Here is an 18,008-nt window from a genome sequence, read left to right on the forward strand (position 1 = left end):
CATGAACAACGCAAGATCAAATCTTTCGTTAGAACAAAGATTATCTTCCGACTCACTGCCTTTCACGTGTATAATAATCATATTGATACCGAGATTCGGTAAATAAATCTCGAGTTGATTAAAAACCTAACTTCATTATACATATAGGAACCAAAAAGTGTGTTTTCCCGGTCCGTATTTTTTTTTTTTTTTTGTTTTTCTCGGATATTACGTTTATATATACATATATATATATGAGTATCTTATATGTATAATATCTGCTCCTCCTAACTTCGCGCAAATAACGTTGACCAAGCCATCTGTAATATATTATGATTAATCATATAATATTATACGATAAGGACTATAAATACATAATTTGAAAATTGAGACGTTTTTTTATTTTATAAAATAGTTCTTGAGCTGTTGGTGAACAAAGTAGTTTCTATTGGAGTCGCGCCTCCTGCGGTGTCGTCTGGTAAGGCAAACCCGGAAACGTTGCTCCCGTTGCTCCTGCGCCCGGAAGTCCTCCAGCACCAGGAAGGGTTGCATAGGTGTAAGGAGTTACGTAGCTTGCGGCTGCGGCGTTCGCTGTAACGGAGAAAACAGAGATCAATCCATGTTTTTTCTTTTCTTTTTTGTTCATTTGAAAAACCTCTTCATCGCATAATTCAGACTCGTCAAAGCGCTGTCGAATTAAAAGAAAATCTTCCACGCGATTCCCTGATTTCTGTGCATGAGGCAAGAATTATTTTATATGACAGGAAAAAAGAATTTTTTCAATCAATGGGTCGAACACGGCGAAAGAAATCTTTTGTTTGTTTATAATATAATAATACGAATTAGTCTCATTGCATCACAGAAAAAAAGTGATAAACAAATTATCACAGTCATCGTATGAAACCATATTTGTTTTAATATCAACGAAATATTTCTTTCGTAATATTCGATAAATCCCAAAAATGAATTCTTTTTTCTTGTGCCTCATCGAAGAATCGTGAATCTTTTAAATCCACCATTCTGTAGATCGAAAATGGTGCGGAAATTAAAATACCGTTTCAAGCAGTATTAAGGTTTGGAATATGTGTCTGAAAGTCAATCGTATATAGGTGTGTTGAATTTAATCGACAAACCTTTTTCCCGGTCAAGTATCGCAATAATACTTTAATATCATTTGTAAATATTATAAGATTTCCAAGAATTCGAGGAAATTCATCACTGCTAATCACCAAAGGTAATAGATTGAAATCGATGAAGCGATATCACTCTTGGCACTTAAAAAATCTCACAGTAACGTAACTCCGAAAAAATTGTTGTAATAACTGAGCTTTTCTCTGATAAACAGATAAATATTTTTCCAATCAAATGGAGCCGGATTAATTTCAGTTGCTCTTTTTAGATCCGCGTTCAATAATTGTTTTGATTCCACAATTTAAATATTCTAGACAGCACGTTTGAGACATTCTTAACAGAATTAATCTCAGATGCTTGCAGCCTGAAAAGCGTCGAGTTTCCGTAATTTTTTTGACACAACACACAATTTTTATTATGCCATTATTTCTATTGGGTTAACGAATGGGGCAACCTGGTGTCTTTATTGGATTGAATTATAAATATTTCAGTCGGCTTTCTAGGATAATCAAACAGTTCTTGAGTCAACATACTTCTTGCAACGGCGCAGGACGTCACGCGAGTTTTCTTTAGTAATTGATTGCTTGTGAACATTCTTGTGCTCGGAAATATTCTAATCAGCATCACTGATAGAAATCGTACACGGTTAATATTTAGATGATGAAATCAGTCTGACTGCAGTAAACGTGTTTTTTCGTGGTTCTGTTAAAATATTTTATCGATCTATACAAATATTATTCGCTGCAATTAAGTCGAATTGATGTTAGGTGACAATATTAAGTTGTACCATAAATCAATATTTCATTGATTAGATTAAATTCTTAGTCCGGAGCTTGAGACGAAATATTTTATTTAATCTATCTGCTATCTCCTAACTTTTTTGGCCAGCTATGAATTTGTCCAACATTGCTATTGAAGTAATAAAGGTTATCTAGCTATATATCTATCTAAGTGTATATCCATCTCTGTTACTATTTATATGCAGAAAGAATTCGTTCGTCATTTCATTGCTAGTATTCACTAGTTCTCAAAATTAACCGCCATGTATAATTCTTCGAGACAGATGCACCTGCGATGCTTGGAAAACCGCCCAAAGATTTTTGTCGTTCAAGGTGGATTAGAGGCCGAGAAATACAAGCGCATTGTCTATGTTGCGTGACGGTATTTAAACGAAGCTGTGAAAACCATGGCTTAGTGCCTAAGCTTAACAGAGCGAAAGCTTTGTAAAAAGCGACGTTTGAAATATGTCATCCTGCAGAATAGCAAAGATCTTTTTAAATTTAGATGCAGCTATCCGATGCTGTGATGTATAATTCTGTTTACTCGTACGGTTAACCGAGCTTCAAATACCAGTCTTGCTATTCGCACGTAAAGTATATGCATCGCGTATCTAAGTTCGTCATTTTATCAGATAAGCAGTGAAAAAATTTGAAAATCTCATCTATACATATAGAACAAAGCGTCTTGTTTTCAGAAACGCTTAATGGTAAAGAATGTGAATAATCATCATCAAATATCAAACAATTGAAAAGTTAACCTAGTTTTTGAACTCGAATATATATATATATCTAATCATTTTCGAGAATAAATTACTTTCACTATACAATTTTACGTGTTCATGACTTTAGGCGTCTTTCTGTTCTTTTCAAGAGTCCGCAATTACATATTTAGAATAACTCCAAACTCGAAAGTATCCAACACTCTCTAAAAAAAAAATCGTGAACAAAAATTCAGACCGTCGTTATTCCGCAAGAGTATTTTGACACGTCGACTATATAGATAAATAAAAAAAAAAGTCTCAATCCCCGATGCAGATGGCAACTATAACTCATTGAATTTTCTGCATTCCGCCCACAAGGTGTCTAAAAATGCGACAGTACACCAGAGGTAGGTACATACCTACATATTTCACAATGTCATGCAGCGTTTGGTACGCGCAACGAAACAGAGTTCTAAAAATTCATCCGACCAAACGTACCTGCGGCAGCTGCGCTGGTGTAGGGATAAGCCTCGGCGAAGTTATACGATGTTCCGGGGTAAGATGCCGCGGAAGCTGCAGCCGCGGCCGCGTTTTGGTACTCATAGAACTGAGATGCTGCTGCAACCGCGGCCGCGTGGCTTAGCTGCGTTGCAGGAAGAGGTACCAGCCCTCCGGGTGCAGCGGCGGTCAGGTAAGGTGACTGGTAAACGTACCCAGGCGGGACTCTGCAACACAATGATAAATCCCGTTAAAATCCCACTGGGAACTATGGAATTTGCCGGTATTAGCGGAAGGCGGTAAGGTTCGAGTAAATGGGATCAGGCGGCGGAAAGTACGGACTTCTTCATGGCTAAAAGGTACCTGGCGATGATCGAGGAGGGGCATGTATCCCGAACCCGAGGAGTTGCAGGCGAGAGTGAGAAGTTGTGTAACGAAGAGAGCGCAATAACGGTTCGGAAGGTTGATACCGATGCAACTACGGTACATTCGTCCTTTACTGTGTATGAAGAGAAACGAAAAATTTACTTTGGACAACGAAAGACTTTGTGCGTAGGAAAATTGAAGTATTCGCGGAGTAATTATGAGCGATATTGAGCGATTGATTGAACGACTGTTTTTAAATTTAGTCACATTAAGGAATACTTTCTATGAAATCGTGCGGAATCGAGTCGATTTCTGTAGGGAAACCTGTGGGTAACAATCCAGTACTGACTTGTAGGGATGTGCGGGTACCTGAAATTTCGGGTACTCGAACTCGGGTTCGGGTCGGGTTTGTAACCGGCCGGGTTTCTTTGGCAAACCCGAAATATTCGGGTAGTCCATAATTTTCGGGTACACGACCCAAAAGTAATTTATTTTACCCGACCCGAAGAATTTCTTCGTCGCTGACAACAGAGTACAAGACTTGTCATGATTCTAAAGTGAAACTAACGGACAGTCTAAAGTTGATTTCTCATGATTTCAGAATGATTTTAATCCACAATTTTTAGTCAAATTAAGTTATTCAAATTAGTGAATAAAGCGTGTAATAAACTCGTCTCACTCTCGCACTGTTCCGCAAGTTGTTCACGTGATGAAGAACTGTCGAAAAGGATGAAGCTAGAGATTTCCATGAATGTTCTATCGTACCAAGGACTGGACATTTCAACTACGAAATTTCGTCAAGTAAAGACGGACGAGTGAGTTTGTGCTTGAAACGAAAGCTCTGATTAATCAGCCGAGAAACGCGTAGTGTAACGTCTGTAAAAAGAAAAAACCGGATGGAAATGAGGCGTATGTTTGTTTTATGAAGAAAAAAAAAAGAGTAAAAAACTGACCGTTAATATGTACGCGTTTACACATTGTCGCGAATAATATTTGACTTGGCTTTGACTTCCGGCTTTTGAAATACACTGCTGCTGCTACAGGTGTACGGTTCGAAAGCACAAAAATATACATAGTATAGATCAGGAAATAACAACAGCCAGGACCGATGACGAGTCACATCTGAGGCACTAATCTCGTGTCTACAAAACCCAAGCACGCAACACAAAAGACAATAAAAGTAGAATAAGTATTGAGGATATAATATTTTGGGAAATGACGGGAGCCTCCTGCGGCATCATTTGATTCTTGAGACCGCAGGATTTGCGTAGGTATATAAGGTGGTGTACATCGATATGATATATGATATTTTCATTTCATTTTACTTTACTTTACTTTACTTTCACACACACATGTATATATAAATATATATTTGTGTGATAAATATATACATATATACATATAAATAAATATATATATATATATACCTTTTTAAATACAAGCGAATAAATAATTTCACAAGCAATTTCAACGTTAATGTATAATAATAGGTGAGGCCTGAAACAGTTTGGTACACGCTTTGCAAGCTAATAATATCTCGAGGCATGAAGTCAGGGGCAGAGGGGGGGGGGGGGGGGGGGGGGTGTATGAAAAAACTTCTCGATACATAGACTTGCAAAGCTTGATTGGTACATACATATAATCCACAATATTGAGTATATGTGTATACGACAAGAATTAGAAGAAGTAATGAGACAAAAGTTTAAAAAAAAAAAAGAAGAAAAAAAACAACGAAACAAAATCGTTCAAAAATTAGAAGTAAACAACAACAAATCTGCAGTGTCGCCAAACACAGCAAACCAAAACGTGTATATGTATAAGTTATATATAGTATAACAATATTATATGTATCATATAATATAATGTATCTCTGCACACACGTCACACGATCAACTAACACCAACGTTAGTACCTAATATTTTGTTTAATGGTTCTCTAACCAGGAATTGTGTCCGGTTGACTTGACACGCTGCCTGCACCGCGGTTCCCACGGGAAACTCTTTCTTAATGTTCTGGAAATGATATTTGATACCGTTTATTTATACGGAACGCCGTATCGTCGATATATAAATCCTAACTCCACGTAAATGCAATTCTGCAATCACTTCAATCAATTTCAAAAAAAAAAAAAACCAGAAAAAAAACATTGACTTCGTTTGTAATTTTAATTATTTACAATATTATATACCTCGTATTAATAACTTATATAAGACGCGTTGAGAGAAATTTATGCTCGTAGTCACTTTACAGTTCGTAAACTATTTTCATTTTCCATCACATGGTCAAGGGTCATTAAGTCACAACGAGTTTTGTAGCTGAAACCAGAAAATCTAGTAATTGCAACTATAGTCGCAACAAGATAATTATGCGTTTTCAACAATCTTTAAACGGTTATTGTAACGATACCTGTTTTACTAGAATTTTCTGACGATTAAGCAAGTGACATTTTTAAATGCACGAAAGTAAAATTTCCGATTATTCGGTTATACTTTTATGGTTAAAGAAGTGAGAAACCAGCTTTTGAATAAAACTTGTCATCAACATTTACAGTAGCAGTCAAGATTTCTATCAGGATAAGTAAATAAGTGGTCCACATGGAATTAAAGTCTCGTTTCGTTTCTTTTTTTTTTTTTTTTATTGCGAACGAACTTCAGTCAATTAGACGATCGAAAGCAATTGCCAGAGAGAAAAAGCTGTTTATTTGCATCGATCGTGCAGAGAATTTGCGAAATTGACTAACCATCACAAGATTGTCCGAAGCTCTTCAAGATAAAACTAATCGCATAACGTTAATGTCTGAATTCAAATTAAAAGGTGACTGCAGATTGTATATTGTGCGGAAAATCGACGAGCAAGAAGTCTTTCGGAAATTTACGAAAGTTCCGTCAAGCCATGGAAGGCGAAAAAATGGAAAAGTGATGATATTCCCTTTTCCCGGACAGCCCTGAACTTTTCAACTAATCGATAATAGCCAGTGTCCAACGGCGGAAATCAATATGTCCTGCGGCCTCGAATGCTAACTAGTACCAGAGAATAAAGTACAGTGCAAAGTCCTATTTTCCTTGTGGGAAACGCAGGCGGCCTGACATGCCTGACGAGGATGACCATTTGTCAATTTCACCTGCCAACGGACCCCGGCCAATCAATTCCAACTTCTCAAGATACCTTCGTTCAAACGTCTCGCTTCTTCTTTGTTGTTCCGTACTCAATTTCTTCATCCATGATAAATTAATGCCTATCTTTCATATTAACGATCATGCAAACGACGAAACTTCTCCGTCCAATTTTTATGTTTTTCTTTCCTAGTTTCTTCTCTTTCTCCTCTAATGCGCAGAAAGTAAATATTCATAGAGATTTCGGACACGCGTCGAAGGTGATCGTTATTTGGAAAAATAAATCAGTGGATGACACACTTTGATAGTATTAATCATTGGGCAGTAAACAAGAGATGACATTGCTTGGCTGCAGGATAACGATTTGGAGTGGAAAGTCATTTTTATGCAAGAGAATGGAATGAATGAGAAACAGTGTTCTTTCATAAAATGATAAAAAATTATGTGAGTATGTGTATAATTTTTCCTCCAGCAAAAGAAAAAAGGATCACTGACTTATGACTGAAGAAGAATGATGTCTCAATTCCGTTTGATCATTAGCTGAACGACAAAAATTCTCTGACTTAAGTCCGAACTTTTGGAAGAATTAGCCCGAATTGGGAATAAAATAAAAACTGTTACAGATGACAACTATACCCATGCAAGCAAAGTGCCGAAAAGTAAAGTTACGATAGAGTAAAATTCTTAAAAATATAGTTTCGACAGAGTAAAATTTCAGAAATTGAAATATACTCACAGAGCACAGTTTACGCAACGAGCGGGTGTGAAAAATGAGAAAAACCGAAAATCAGAATGACCAGGATTCCGAACATAAAAAAAATATCTAAAATCCAAAACAAAGAAAGATCAAAGCCATGAAATTTCACCAAGCCAGAAATTCATGGAACTGAAAATCTTCGATCGCTCAGAATTTCGATGTTTCAGATTTTTAAATTTTCTTATTTTCGCACTCTTGAAATTTTGACCTGTCGGATTTATGCCATTCCGGCATTTTGTCCTTTCGTAACTTTGATCGTCAGAGTCTGATTTGTCCACTTTAAGTTTCGCCACAAAAAACAATCGAAATTCGAGGCTTTCGTAACTTTTAAAATTCGAAATTTCAACCCCACCCCCAATATGAAAATCGTGTTCCACTTCGACGATACGTATATTACAAGTAATTAATAATCTGGAACGACGGTTCTTATTTGCGATAAAAAAAAAAGTAAATTTGGGATCGATTCCGGGACACGACAACGGACACGAGTATAAAGGGGGGACGAATTTAAAAGGCAAGAAACGTCTACCAGGGTAGTTTTCATCGGATTTATCTGTCCGGCGCATCTCTCGGCCTAGGATGCCTGCATTATGGATTGCTCGCGTGTCGCCAGCTCGAAGGCTTCCATGTCCGAGGACAGCGGCGGTTCCCCATTCGGCGGTGTTCGAAGGTATGTTACCCTCGGAACACTTTGCTCGCCTCCCCCGCACGTGAAAGCGGCTAATGCGTTCATGGCTAATAACGTAATGTGCCGTATAACGGCATTATCGCCCTGGCTCCGATGCCCCTCCGCGGGTTGAATTACGTCGCTACATCAATTGACAACGTTATCCGCAAACGCTGTGCGTGCGCCAGGATCTGCGCGAAACTACGCGAAAAGTGTTGGTGCACTGAGAGAAATTTTCAGTTCCGGTTACCGCTCGGTCCTTGACTATTTTCGTTTTTTACCACAATCGGAAAATGAAAATTAGTTTTCTAGCTGTTACCGGAAAGTCTGCTATCCGTTACTGTTCTTTCTCGTTACGATCACTGTTACTATACTTTCTTTTAACTATTGCGAAAATTTAACGCTTGGGCAACGATAAATTGACCTTAAAGTCTTACTTAACTAAAAAAGTCGAGTATACCTCACAAACTGATTTTGCGTTGCAATAACCAAAACAGGATCTACGATAGCGCAAAATGGTTACGCGCACCTCGTTTTTCGTAATTCCAACACTATTCAAACTGTTTTTTTCAACGATACCTGTTTTACTGAATTTTTCTAGTTACTGTAACAAATGAAATTTTTCTCAGTGTACGTACACCTACAATAGTCAAACCGTAAGATAGATTATCAATTCTCTGTTACACTTCAAAAATCGAACGCACTTATTTAGCAGGATGCTTCGCTTGGGAGAAACGCTTCGGTCTTTTTCTTTTATCTTGAAACATGAAGAACTTCCCGTAGTGCATATCAAAAAAAAAAAAATTTAGAACTATGAGATATAACTTTTCGCTTCTCGATTTCCATTTACTCAACATCGATGTAACTTGATTTTGGCAAAACCTCTTACGATTAGAAGAATAATTAATTAGAAACGTATGAACGCTTGATTCTTCGGCAAGTTTCCGAACCTTCTGCGTGAATTCGCGCAGCGGGGTTAGTTTCCTAGGATGTATGATTCAGAATTCAAACAGGCAGGTGAACAACGATCAGTTACCAAAGAGTAGTTGCAATCAATTTGGGAAAGTGCCCCATCGATGCGAAGCTTGAATTTCCATCGATCAAACGCGGTAAACGATGCATACTTATATTATACTTACATGACCATTCACATCAGTGCTTTCGGAACCCCAGCAGTTCACTTCGTATTGGTATTGAGGCGATTTATGGGGCTGAATTATCCTAATGGAAGGTGTCATCGATTAATTCGCGATTCGCTCTACCTCCTCTAATCTTCGTCTAGCAATGTTTTTTTTTCCTTTACTTTTTACGTGGGCATAAAGTAGCGTATTTAGAAAATGATTGGGTCCATTTCTTTTATTTTCGTTAAGAAATATAAGCAATTGAATTTCGTCGTATTCGTATATATGTACCTAATTTTCGATCAAAACGCTTAGTTATCTTAATCCCCGCAGTCTTGGCGATAACGAAGGTGAAGGGCCGCGCGCTACGAGCTTTGCAGGCATTTCCGTGTCGGATCCGACCAACTTCCTCAACGACTTCCGACGCAAAGTGGTCGCTGCTCGGATAAGGATCTCTCGACTTGCCGCCGCTTCGCGTCGTACATAAGCGACCTGCACCCTCCTCCAAGTCCGACCACCCTTCCGCCCTCCGCGAACTCACCCCAGCGGCTTTCATGCTTGTTTCACAGACACGCGACCGCCGTCACATGTGTGCCACGTTACAATATCACCTATACCTCCGGGCGAAGGGCTATAACAGGTGAGGGAGAGCGAACGCGTTGGCCAGCGGCAGGTGCTTAGGGCTGGCTAACAATCGTTGGATAGATCGCGTGATTAGGGGTGAATGTCGTACGAAGGGTGCAGAATTCATGCCTCGTGGGGAGAGTACTGCCTCTGAGTTAGTTTGTTCCTCAACGAGTAGAGCTGTAATTTATTTAATCCCACCGCAACGTGATTATCCCGATGTCGCGGATTCTAATTGCAAGTAGGTAGGTAGATAAGTATATACTCATAGCGTGCATCGTAGGTTGGAACATGCAGCGGTACTGCAGTGTGATGCGTTGTGTGTCTGTTCCTAAATCGCGTCGATATTTATATATTTTCAATTTAGTTTTGTCATTGGGATTTTTATTTGGGAACAAATGAGACACGCCTGATTGTATGCGTTAGCTGCAAAACATGATTTTGATGGAAACTGGACTCTAGCGTGATCAATTTTGTCGAGCTTTTAATCGAGGGAAAAATTTACAAATCGTTTGGCAAATGTTTGCGAAAAGATAAATTGCGATGTCGATTTATTTTTACACTCTAAGGCAGATAAATTTCTCGAAATTTTAGCTTTTACCGAACGAATCTTAAACTCTTTGCGAAGATAGAGAAAAAAGTATTCGGGGACAAAAATCTATCGGAAATTGCAGAATTACAATTTCTTCTACAAAACATCGAACTGTATCCACCATGTCGTGGGAAAATTATGATTTCCGCTTTTAAAACTTCTTCAAATTCGTATAATGACGCATCTCTTAAACAAAGACAATTGCAACGCAGACCTCCACGAGTTCGAAAGATGTGCAATCGAGAGATCGATGCGATACGTATATTTGCCCGAGGGTTATTTGCTCACGGTTTTAGATATAACCCTCAGGCATCGTAAAGCGCTGCGATTGCAAGTGGAAACATACGCGACACATATCAATCAGAGATGCATTGTACGAAGAATTTCCTGACGTGCGGGTAAAGAGACTTTGATATGCGAAGAGACACGGCACTGTTTTAATGTAAATTATTCCATCTGTCCATAATCCTTGAAGCATTGTACCGCAGGATTTGTATTGGGTATAAATTTTCTGCGCCAGCTGTTTGCACGCGCTTCTATGTTTACCTATAATAGCATGAAACCCTCTTTTCTTTCTTTACATCTTCCTTTTTGTCTCTCATTTTTTTCGCTTACTAATTCCAACGCAAGAATGGTCGACGATAAAATAATAATGACAATGATAGTGACAGCGATGGTACAATTTTGAAATATTCAAATTGGAACGTCAAGCATTTGAAAAAAAAAAAAAACTATTTCGTACGTTGAATGAGTTGCGAAGTGGATTCGAGAAATTAACAAAAAAAAACCCGGAAAGGAGATGATTTATTCGCTTCTTAATTTACACAAATCCAACATCTTTTGGTTGGCAAAAAAAAAAAAAAATGGTCTCTCTTCGAATCCGGTTTAAATTCGGCTGTTTTTCGAGAGAATCCAGAATTGAAATGTAATCCGGTAAGAGCAACAAGTCAAGAATTGTTATCGAGGAGCTTTTAGCTCTCGGCGAGAATTATTTCCACGCCTCGTGACGCGGGGTGCGCGAAATGAGCTTCGCGACGAAGCCGAGAAACGGAGGCGCCGGCGCAGCCGGATAATCCAATCGGATCATCCGCCAATCCACTCAAAGTTTTACCGGCCAATGATGGCCTAGGGGTGGCTCCAACTCGCGAATCCAATTTCCACCGCAATTCGAGTGCGCAACAGCTGCGCAAGCCGGCGATACCGAAAATCATTCGCTCCGAACGCAGCTATTAAATGTATGCATGTACCTGCCTACAATTCGAGCACCTGCAGAGTATCCGCGTGATTAGTGGAAATTGCTTCGCGGTTATCCGCGGGAATAAAATTTCGGAACATGAAATCGCAGCAAAAATCAAATCCGCCCGATGTTCAAACATGTAATAGCGATTGTTAAGAAATCGCTCGAAGATCGCTTGAAATCGTTGAAATTTCTCGGACTCATTCGGAACCCAAACACAAATCACTTCGTTATCGATCTAAAATTGCTTGAAATCGCGTGAGATGGCTTAAAGTTGTTTGAAAATCACGGTTAAAGTTGCTCGAAATCACCGAATATCCTAGAGATTGAAATTATTTGAAATCGAGCAAAATTATTGGGATTCCCGTTTTGTTGAATCAAAGAAACAGTTCGCAAGTCCTTTCTTCTTGGGCTCTTTCTGATGGAAGAAAACATGAGACTTACACCCAAGGGAGCATTCGTTCGGAAATCGAATGAATAATTTAAATCCATTGACATTGATTTTGAGTCAGTTCCCAATTGGATGAAACCACAATCACAAATCACTGGAAATCGTCTAGAATGATGAGAAATAATTTCAAATGCAGGAAAATCAACGAAAGCACACGATAAGATCAGCAGAATGAACGAATTGAAGCCACTTGGCGTCTACCGCAAGACTTCCAAAAATTCCAAGGTTTTGAACGCTCGTTATTTCAAAGATTGTTACACCCAGCTATTCAAGTTCCTTTGAATAGAAATTTGTTTACCATCACGACTGTTAAACTTGTGACTTCCTTGAGAAATGTATAAAATGGTAATTAAAATTACGTCCCTGCTCAATGGATTCCTTTTTTCAAACAAATTAGGATCTTTCGTAAAAGATAACGACGCGTATTGACACGGGCGTCACACGGTTCGAGGGAAACTCGAAACGTGGCATGAGATTCGGAGAGCGAGAAATCAAACTTGACGAAAGGCACGTGTCGTCCGTTAATTACCCGCAACACTATTTACGTACCCGCATCGTTAGAAACTTTACAGGGACATTAGACGTCGCGGAAAAGGCGAGGCGAACGAACGAGTAACGCGGAGACGTTGCGCGACCCAAAAACGGAGGTGATAACAGACGAGACTGACCGTCGTGCGGCATCGCATCATCTCCGTTTCCGGATCATCTTATTGATCGGCTGAGAAAAACGTCCCTGCTTTTCGAAGCAGCGAAAAGTGCAGAGTATGATTTTCAGAGAATTTGGTTGCACCTTTTCCACTCGCATCATATCCCTGCAATTGAAATTTATTGTTTATAAATATCATGTACTTATAAAAATATTTATGATCAAATTATTCTTCTCCAAAATGCTATGACTTGAAACGTTCAAAATTCATGAAACTTTTCTTTTCAACGATTTTTTGTCATTTTCAGATGTAAGTTGTTTTTTTTTTCTTTCACCCACAGACTGTCTTACAGGATTTCAGAATTCGCGAGACTTTGATAATCCGTTATCACTCGTTGTATTTCACAGTTGAAGAAAAAAAAATATATGCAGACTCTTCCGACATTTCGAAACGATACTTTTTTAACTGTCATTACCTGCACCCTGCACGATAAGATAGGAGCAAAAGGACTTTTTTCACATTCCCTATACTTGACGAAAATTTTGCCAATTGAAAACTGGTATTTAACAGGGATTCCTAGGAATACTTGGAAAAAGTATTTCGCGGACTGTTCGATTATTCGAAGAAGCTTTTCAAGCAGCGCACATCAGTAGAAAAGACACGAAGTGAATCGGACAAAGTCTCACAGTTTCATTATTTGCTCCACCCAAGCTTTCGCAGTATTTTTCCGTCATTCTGACCTGCTGATATTGAAGCGTAAGTAACCTAACCTGACCTAATCTAACAAAAATAAACGGCGGCCAGTTGCCATAGAATTTTGCTATTTTATACCGAGAGTTTTCTTAGAGTACGTCAACAGCGTGACGTCACAGCTGCCTCAGCTCAGGAAATTGCATAAAACACAAAAGCCATTATCAAGGCAAAACGAGATGAAAATATTGATAATAAAAATTAGTTTCATCTGACCTTCTCCGCGAAACTAAATTCTCTTCTCGAAATTTGTATTTTTTATTGTTAACAGAGAATTCCGGTAAAACTGTTATCATTACAATAACTGTGTAAGTATTGTCGAAATTACAAGTAACTATTACTAGTATTATTTTTCCTGTCAATACTATATTTCCTCGCTACTGTAACCTCCGATCTACCTTCTTTAGTTTACTATACTTTTTCAATCGATTAAGACCTCACCATCAATCGGTTGTTGCACCTTTGTCCGTTACACCTACAAAACTCGTGCATACGAACCTACGTTGAACCTGCACTGAGAAATGCATATTTTTTGGCTACGGTAAGATAGAAAAAAAGAATAAAAACCAAGTGTATAATACAGTAACTGCGAGTTGCACAAGTAGAAAACTAACTCGGACGCATATACCCTGCATATGCAATTTATGTAATAATTAATTGCGATCCAGCCGCGAGTGGTCGAATGTACTTTAATTAAATATACTTTACGCGAGGACAGGTGTGGGAGATGACGCGATGTCGCGGAGATGCTTAGGAGAGCAAAAAAGATGAAAACAGAGAGAGAGAGAGAGAGAGAGAGAGAGCGGAAATAGGCTAAGCCTAAGTAAGAAATGCCTCGTGGCGCGGTCCTAAATCTTAGTTAGTCTCGGAGTTCGACGTCGGCGGCTGAGAGAAGGAAGAACACGCCGAGGGTTTGACACGGAGGACACAGGTGGATCTAAATAAAGATTGGACCGCTGCCAACCAAAATGGCCGCCTTCGACGCAGGGCGTCGCGTCGCCCTCGTAGTTGCGACACCGCCGTTCGTTTCAACTAACCGATGGAATCGGGCTGCAAACGTCTGCAGCAGCCGGCGGCAAACGGGGAACACCGCGGTGTTGGATTTCATTGCCTCGCCTTGCCTTGCCGGGAAAATTCAGGAAGCCGAGAATCACGGCTTTCCGCGTAATTAAGACGCGCGGCGGGCAATGATTTAGGACATGCAAACATTTACTCGCCTCCGCGTCAACGATTAACTTCCAATCCCGCGAAAAGAAGAATAATAAATATCGTTCCTCCTCTATTATATATCTATACATATATGTATATATGTATGTATCTCCTATTCCTGCATCTCCGATTTTTCATCGCATCGTTGTCAACGACTCTGCCGGAAAGAAGAAGGAAAAAACAAAAACCGCGGTTTATGGATTCTAAATTTTTCTGCCTTCTCGAAAACATTTCGAAAGGTAATCCGAATTGATGAAGATAGCATCGATTTTTCTACAATTTTTGTGGTAGATGTTTTTCAAAGTTTCATCAGCCCAAAAAAATTGAAACCCAAAACCTAGAGTTTCTTCGACCTGTTCGGCTAGAAAAAATATTACCATTAACTTTAGCAAAACACGTCACTTATAAGATTTACAAAATAAGACTATAATAACGTACATTGCTAATACAAAAAGCTAAATTGGTAAAATAAGAAGCTTATTCCATTTCTAAAAATGATTCAAGATCGTCGAAAAAAAAAAAAATACAAACGAAAAAATACTGCAGGTAGATGCTGAATACAAATTTTGAAAACTCGTGGCGATGTGTCGTAAAAATTTCTGCGCAATGTAATGTTCATCGTGATAAGTTTTCACAATCTGGCACGACAATTCCAAAACTATAATATTCATATACCTTAGATTGTCGTAACGATCACGCGTGTTTTTATGAAACTGATCACTTTTCGTACATCAGAAATCACGCAATGCGTACACCAAAGTTTGGAAAGATAACCTACTCGTAAAATTATTCTCGGTAGTAAAATCGTGTCCAAATTGAAACTCCAATAAAATTTGACAGCAAGAAAACTGATCGGGCATTCTCCGATTTTCAACATTATACATAAAAACCGATGATAAATTTACGTGGCGTTCACACTTCGCACAAATGATCGACAATCTATTTCCATTTTTCCCAGATTGATGTAAAAGGAAAAAAAAAAAAAAAAATAAAAAAACCACAAAAAAAACCCGAATTGGCGAAACACTTGACGGACCAAGTTCGCGTGATTTCCGGTTAAAAAACGATTACACAAGAGGTGAAAATATCCTCCCCAGGTTCGTCTTTGAAATATGATGGGACTTTGCATGGGGTCCGCGTTGGGAGTGAATAAAAAATTCAGTCCGGGGGGTTTGAACTGCAGTGCAACGATCAAGAGTCGCAGCTGATCGTCCGTCGCCTTCTTAAACTTCATTAAAACGTTCCTCGTTTTAATTTCCCTGCATCGTCCGGTAAATAAAAGCTCCTTTTTCTTTAGATTTCTTTCCGTTTTTTTTTTTTTCTCATCCTCTCGTTTTGCTTTCTTCGATTTTTCGACTCCGTATTACAGCGTGCTCTTCGTGCCGCGTGTTATTGAAACCACCAATTACAACACCAAAAATACAACACCAATACAGCGACACCAAGTGTAGTGTAAGCCTTCACCACACGCACAAGGTTATTGTTTGTTAGAGAGCCCTGATAACCCTATACAAGAATAAAGTGTTTCATCCTATTTTTAAATCTTGGGTGAAGTTCTTTCCTTTTCTTCTTCGTGCATTTTGTTTTTTCCATTCATTTGTCTTCGAGTTTCATCGCAGTTTTATCGTATTATTATTATTATTATTATTACCTTTATTATTATTACCATTGTTATTACTATCGTTATATTATTAATACTCTTATTTTTATTTTTATTTTGTCTTTCTCTCTCTCTCTCTCTCTCACTCTCTCTCTCTCTGTCATTCTCCATCGCTCTCCGTGTTTTTCACCCGTTTCCATCTCCAAACGGCATTTATAATCGAGATATGCGCAAAGCGTGAAAACAAGAGAGAGAAAGAGAGGGGGTGATGTTAAAATTAAAAAAAGAGGAAACCCCCCCCCCCCAGTATTTGCGTCGGCGTTGAAACGCGCCGCGAGAAAAGAAAACAAGTATATATATACCTATGTATATTGTATACCTACACACACACGTCGGCTTTTAAGTGTCCTCGATTTTTACAGCCGAGAAACTGTCTCTCGTATTATGACTTTGCTCTATAATGCGTACGTCAACGTTTTCACGCACCTATGTGCAATATTGTATGAGTGCGTATACCTGTATCGGCGACTGTGTCTAGAAATTTTCAAAATTTGGAGCAACGTAATAATAGTAATAACAATAATAGTAGTAATAATTTTTCACCAGTTTCCGTGTCGTCTAAAAACAACCAAACTCGTCGCACAGATTGTGTATGAATATAGTTATATATACATAAATAAATCACCCAGAGCGGACAGAAAAATATCAGCAGTTGGTACTGGATTTATTTTTTTTATGTTATGTCGAGCCCGTTTCTTTATTTCTCTCTTTTTTTCATTTGAATAATTCGTTTCTCAATTTTCTCGCTCGTTTCTGTACATTTTTTGCGTTACCACGTTCGTCATTTATCGATATTTATAGTATTGTCAATTTCTTTGGTAATGCAAGAGCAGGACAATGGAAATAACGAAATTTTTTTTTTTTTTTTTCTTTCACATTTCGGAAACGGTTCATCCTGCAGCAAAAGTTAACCACCCCGAAATTTACTGTGTTGTAAACACATACGTGCGTATACATATGCGATCGATATTGTTGCCCTATGGCGAGACAATGAAGAATTAATGCATGCTATATTCGTGCGGGCAATTATGCTCGGGTTTCCCTAAAACCCGGTAATAAAAATTCGAACTTTTTCACGAATATCAGGACAATTTATATATATATATATATATATATATATAACAGACCAACGATATCGTTGACAGATATCGATGAATTTTACTTCTCATATCGTTGGTCAAAAATTTTATTGTCAATTATTTCTATTATTAATGGGATCATTTGTTCACCTACTTTTCGAAACTATTTTATCGATTTTTTTGGTCCAATGCGTATAATTACTGTCGGTTCGATTCGGACGATCAATTATCGATCTTAGTTAGTGCATGTAATGAAAACGATAATAATAACAATAACAACAACAATGATAATAATAATAATAATATAACATAACGTAACACGAGGCGTCAGATTATGCGTGATGGAAAAACCACAGCGCGTTTTCAAGAGTGACCAAAACCACCACTGCACATCACTTCGTCGAGTGATACCCGCCACCAGCAAACAAATATAAAGATTCATTTACTTACTCGTTTATAACTACTCTTGAAACACACTCCTTAACAAAGAGGCAAAAGAGATTTCAATGTAAAAATTAAGAATCAAAGTACGTATATATATGAATAGAAACGAATTTAACAGGGACAAAGAGAAAGACAACGGTAGAAGATACGCGTAAGTAAATTAAATTAATATATATTGGAAAGAGTCGAACTATTGTAATGGA

The 18,008-nt window shown here is 38.3% G+C and overlaps 1 protein-coding gene across 4 annotated transcripts in view; it reads right to left on the minus strand.

The window, feature by feature from the left end:
- Positions 1-357: 357 nt before the first annotated feature.
- LOC124218048 (RNA-binding protein 24) overlaps positions 358-18,008 on the minus strand; it is a 35,577-nt gene continuing 17,926 nt past the window's right edge. For all 4 annotated transcript variants that reach the window (XM_046624401.2, XM_046624398.2, XM_046624399.2 and 1 more), the window contains 2 exons: positions 3,089-3,315; positions 358-570 (listed from right to left, as the gene is read on the minus strand). In XM_046624401.2, the coding sequence (XP_046480357.1) occupies positions 425-570; positions 3,089-3,315 (373 nt within the window). In that variant the 3' untranslated portion in view covers positions 358-424. The remainder of the gene's footprint in view (positions 571-3,088; positions 3,316-18,008) is intronic.

This window comes from Neodiprion pinetum, chromosome 4 (genome assembly GCF_021155775.2).
Source record: "Neodiprion pinetum isolate iyNeoPine1 chromosome 4, iyNeoPine1.2, whole genome shotgun sequence".
Classification (NCBI taxonomy): domain Eukaryota; kingdom Metazoa; phylum Arthropoda; class Insecta; order Hymenoptera; family Diprionidae; genus Neodiprion; species Neodiprion pinetum.